At 40.4% G+C, this 5,301-nt stretch overlaps 1 protein-coding gene across 1 annotated transcript; it reads right to left on the bottom strand.

Annotated features, from left to right (window-relative positions):
- Positions 1–766: 766 nt before the first annotated feature.
- On the bottom strand, positions 767–1,935 carry LOC122035180 (23 kDa jasmonate-induced protein-like). Its single transcript, XM_042594585.1, has 2 exons — positions 1,416–1,935; positions 767–1,326 (listed from the first exon to the last, which is right to left on the bottom strand). The coding sequence occupies exons 1-2, from the start codon at positions 1,857–1,859 to the stop codon at positions 1,036–1,038; spliced, it is 735 nt and encodes a 244-aa protein (XP_042450519.1). The 5' UTR covers positions 1,860–1,935; the 3' UTR covers positions 767–1,035.
- Between the last annotated feature and the right edge of the window lie 3,366 nt (positions 1,936–5,301).

The following is a 5,301-nucleotide window of genomic DNA, read 5'->3' as shown; positions in this document are numbered from 1 at the left end:
AGAACTCCATACTTAGTCAATAGGAAGAGTTCTCGACCTTTAATTTGTTGTTGCCTTGATTTTTCGTCTTTCGTTTCGGGTCGTTTCGAGATGCTACGTTATGGTTTTCCGATACTTTCAAGCCTCGTGAACAATCCTATATATGGAGCCAAAACTTAAATTAAACTATCATAGGTCATATTTTTACTACGTTGAAAGATCATCCCTTTCAGTTACGTTCAAAAAGACCCTTTGTCATATTGACATTAAATCGACGCAAAAGCTAGCTATATATCGGACACCAAGTATGACTCAGGCCTAATTCTTACATGAAACATTATTAAGCATTCATAAGCCTTTCTAATATCCTTAATCATTTCAAACATATATCATAGATTGAGATGTAATAAACGTTACATATATAAAACACATAGTCGTGGACACTAACTATCAAATGAAACAGTCTTTAATTATCCATTACCTTAATTATCTAGAAATTAAAGGGAGTGTATATATAATTTTCTTAATTACTTTTATCAGGTACGGTTCGTTAGCCTAAACAACGTGCATGGGTGGTGTGATGGTTAAGACATGGGGTGTTATCACATGAGGTCTTGGGGTCGAAACTTGGCGTGACCGAGTATAACCTCCCCTATGTCTTGGCCATATGCACTAATGGCTAGTAGTCATCCGTGATTTACCTTTTTCCTATTGACCTAGGGACGGGTTGGCGGAGGCGTATATAGTTTTTGTTTATTAAATTTATAGACCAATTTAATACTGCCCATTGAAAAAATTCACACAGATCAGAGGATCGGAGGAGTTTTCATTTTACTAATATAAGAATCGAAAGGTACATGCAACAAGAAGAAGCATGTTAATTATTCGGATACACACCACACTATCATCTCCTTCCAAACACAACACACATAATTAATTAATTAACAGTACTGCTCGAGTGCTTTATGATTATTATCATTCTTATTATTTTATTTTCTTAGGAATATAGTAGTGCTTGTAATCAGACAGCCAGCCAGCCACAAGGTGGTGGCTTCATTATTCAGCAGGAGTTTCATCATCGGCTTCATCAACATCATCCACATACTTGGAATCAAGCGACTGCGAGACGACGCTAACATCAGTGGCCATCGCCATAAAATTGGATCCCAAACCTTCCAGGGACAAGATTCCCACAAATTCCGGTGAACTGCCTGCGCCAATCGACGCACTGGCGAAGCCTCCGAGCGCGGTGGTAGAGTAATTATTCGTTTGACTATCCATCTTACTATCAATGGCGTTCCAGTTCCCCGAACCAAAACCACCGGCCGTATGGATTTCAGCGTACACCTGCATTAACGAACATTAAGAATGAATATTAATCTTAATTAGTTGAAAATTTATCGCTTATATATATATATATATATATATATACTCACGCGATTCTGATAATTCATGCGGGATGTGTTCCAAGCCAGCATCCAATCACGGCCGGCTCCATCGTTGTTCACCCCTCTGTACACAATAGCTTCTTTGGAAGGACCCATGAGCCTACCGCGGACGTGAAGAAATCCAGCCCATTGCCCATTTTGAATGACTTGAGGGTAAGGGGATCGCCAGACAGCACCTTCCCAAGTGTGATTGAGAACGAATGATAGGTTACCTCCGGTGGCATTGTAAATCATGCCAAGCGTCGAGGTTCCCGTACCGTAAGCCTCCTTCAGGTTGTGCACAAACCGACTCACGTTCGTCGCTTTCGCGTCTGCGTTCATATACTGCAAAGCCACTTCTGCTCTGTGTCGGGCGGTGATTTCAGTGATATTCGGAAAAATTAGTCTCACCGTGTCGTCCGTCACTGGATTCCCAAACACGTTGGTCGCCATGCTTAATTCTATATCTCAACAATAAGATAGAGAAAATGTTTTTTTTTCTGTTATAGTTTGTATGCAACATCGATCGATCGTGTATTTATAGAGGAATCAGATCATAACTTAGCTAAACTCCTTGGATGCTCAATTAATTAGGATATATTTGATAATGGGTAATATAATCAAATATAATATAATTAAACGCGGCAACTTCAAAAACAATTGAAATGGAAGGACCATTTACTGATAAATAATTAACATGGGAAAAACGTGAGATCACTTACTGATAAAGAATTGAAAAAGGAAACAACTTCTACCAATAATGTAGACCAAAGACCGCCGACAATTAACAAGATAAGACTTATAAAATCCCATATTGATATAAAAAAAAAAAAGTATATTGCATGATTTGAATCCAAAACTTAGCCATAGAAGTAAAAGCTGGCTAATTTTCTTAAATATTATTCTTTCTTGGATATAAAATAAAGTATAATTAATGTTTTCATCATTAATTATAGAGGAACCGTAGGCTACTAGCTAGCTGATAGCGAAACAAACTTAATTAATCTTATGCTCCAATAATTATGATACGTGACAAATTAAGAAACTGCCAAGGATCGAACCACCGGCTGATAAATAAATGAAATGGAGGACAAATAATTGAACGGGAAAATAATAATGGAAAGAAACAAAATAAACGTGCAATGTCGTCAATAAAAAAAATAATAACAAGGCTAGGTAACGTTAAGTCTTAGATGATCAATTTGGTTCCACGGAGGTTTTTCACTGACTAACAGAGTAAATCGGGAAGCACATACGGCTGGCCGTCCAGAAACCCAATGATACGAGATGTTACGAACGGATCCAGATATGACGCGGCAGTCAAAATTTAGGTGAGATGACGGTTTAAGTTAAGGGGAGGTGGCAGTCAAAGGGTCACTCTCAATAGGGCTTGGCTCCTCGCCCAAAATTATGACTCCCGATAGGAGGACGACTAGCCCCAGAGCCGATCGGGCATGGGGGGCCCAGTGTCTTACTTCGCTGCCAACACTCAATGTATATTCGACAGTCCACCCTTGCACTCAGATTCAATCCGCTCGAGTTGAAGAAAGGACCGACCTGTCATAAGACCGGTCGGGCCAAGGATAGATTCGTCTAAACCTCAGGAAATCGGTTTTCCACTTTCATAGTACAACTCCATATACAATCGGTCTGACGTATGGGTTTTCATTGTCCATTCGTTCTCCTGCCCTCATATATATGGCGGCTAGGTATAAAGCTGACCAAGGTTACAGGGCTCAGCCTCCTTACCTCTGCAAGGTACACATATACAAGGAAGCTCTCAGAAGAGGTCCGATCGAATTCCTAGAGTTCAAGATATCACTTCAAGGACAAGCTTCTGAATACAAGGATGACAAGTTGAAAGCATCGGTCAGACCTCTCGGGACTCAGTTCCCCATTCTTCATAAGCGAGCATCCCCGCTCAAGGTCTGTCGATCATAAAACCGCTCGGACCTAGGGGGCTCGGTTCCCTATTTATATAATCATATCTATATCATTCGACATATACCCGAGCGACCTTAAGGTCGAACGCCTTACTATACTCAATATTCTGCTTATGCAAGATGTGATCTATCGGCTAAGTGCCCAGTCAGGATATACTCAGGAGACAACACCGTGAGAGAATCACAACAACTTGTTAGAGAATAGTAACAGTTTGTCAGAGAATATTTTTAGGCTCTTGTGAAGGCATTCAATGTTATCTTCCTCGAAAGTAACTCTATACGTTTCCTTAACCGACACATTCTGATAGCATATTCCTTTAACCGTCTCATTAATGACATTAGTTATGAAAAAGGATGCACACGAGTAACGAAAGAGCATAGTGGAGAGCTGTTATGTAAATATGATGTAGGAGGGGATTCAAATTTGATTTTTTTTAAAGTAGTTATCCGTTAATTAAGTTTAGTTATTTTTTAATTATATTTAACTTTATCCTAAATCTTAACGAACCAAGTCTTGTTAGTTAATTTATTCTAAATTTTAGAGAATAAGTCATGTTAGTTAATTTATCTTAAATCTTAGGGAATAAGTCTAGTTGGTTATTTTTTTCCTTTTAGATTTTGTTGAGGATTTTGAGAGCTATATAAACCTATGCTTAGATGATGTTTAGGATAAGTTATTTTGATATTGAATCTATTAATTTCCGTTAAGTCAGGTTATGGCTATATCTCTTTTTCTTTGCACTCTTGATTTCATAATAGGTTTAAGCCTAATTTTAGTTTTTTTTTTTTTTGCGTGTTACTTCTCTCTTGTTTTCTTGTTAATCCCTTTGTAACTTCACGCTCTAGAATAATATACATATTCTGTTCAGCGTTAGTTGGTATTAGATCTCATTAAGACCCAACCGACCGGCATACTGTCTTAGCCCTAAGGATGTTGAAGAACTACAATGACAAGTTATGGAGCTATTGAGACGAGGCTATATTCTGTTGGTGCAAGGAGCACCAGACGATTGAACTTGTGTTTTGATAATGTCAAAAGGTCCAAAGTTAAATTATTTTTTTTATCTAACAAGGTTAATTGAGCTTGCAGGAAAAATCCTAAGTGTTTTTAGGCAAAATTCTTAGTGGATCCTTGGCAAGTGGAAAACCCTTGGGGGTGTAACTCTAGGTCCTAGGGGCGGTAAGCCTATGTGATGAAAAGTCCCAACTATGATTAGGCAGGTGGAAAATCCTAAGGGGTGGTAATCCTAGGCGGAAAGTCTTGGCGGGTCGAGCACTTTAGGCAAAACCCTAGAGTCAGGGACTCTAGGTGAAAGTCCTGGTGGTCGTGGACCAGGTGGAAGACTGAACGGGTCGTGGAGCGGGAGTTCAACAGAAAGTCCTGAAACATAAGACGCTGAGCAAAAGTTCAGTCGGTCTGGAGGACCGGTCTAGCAACAGGTAACTTCTCCTGAGACAAGTAGGTGAGGACGCGTTCCCCTAGAGGGAATAGTAGGCCTCGGTTCGACCTACAATTTCCGGAGGAAATCCGAAATCAGAACCAGACAGCCCGAAGGCTGTCAAAATTATTTATTTACATATTATCTGCTATGTGATAACTTTGTTTTGCAGGAGACTAACACTTTGTGCAGGGTTAGATTCGATAGGGATTGGTCGACCCAACGTTCGGTTCAGTTGACTTAACCTCCAAGTAGCAAGATCAGAGTTCCAACGAATGGATCGGGTTCGACCAGGGGATCGGTCGACTCGATCTCGAGATCGGTCGACCGAACCGAGGATAAGCGGTGATGTGGTCGAGCCCAGTTGATCAGACCAGATGAGCTAGGGATCGGTCGATTGAACGATGGGATTGGTCGACGGGATTGGTCAGCAGAATCGGGAGGCAGATCGATTCAGGCGGGATCGATCGACCGATCAGGAGGATCGGTCGACCGATCGACGGCGGGTCAAAC

Source organism: Zingiber officinale, chromosome 11B, assembly GCF_018446385.1.
Source record: "Zingiber officinale cultivar Zhangliang chromosome 11B, Zo_v1.1, whole genome shotgun sequence".
Taxonomy (NCBI): Eukaryota; Viridiplantae; Streptophyta; class Magnoliopsida; order Zingiberales; family Zingiberaceae; genus Zingiber; species Zingiber officinale.
Note: the sequence above shows the minus strand (reverse complement) of the source record. Positions and strands in the feature narration are given on the sequence as shown.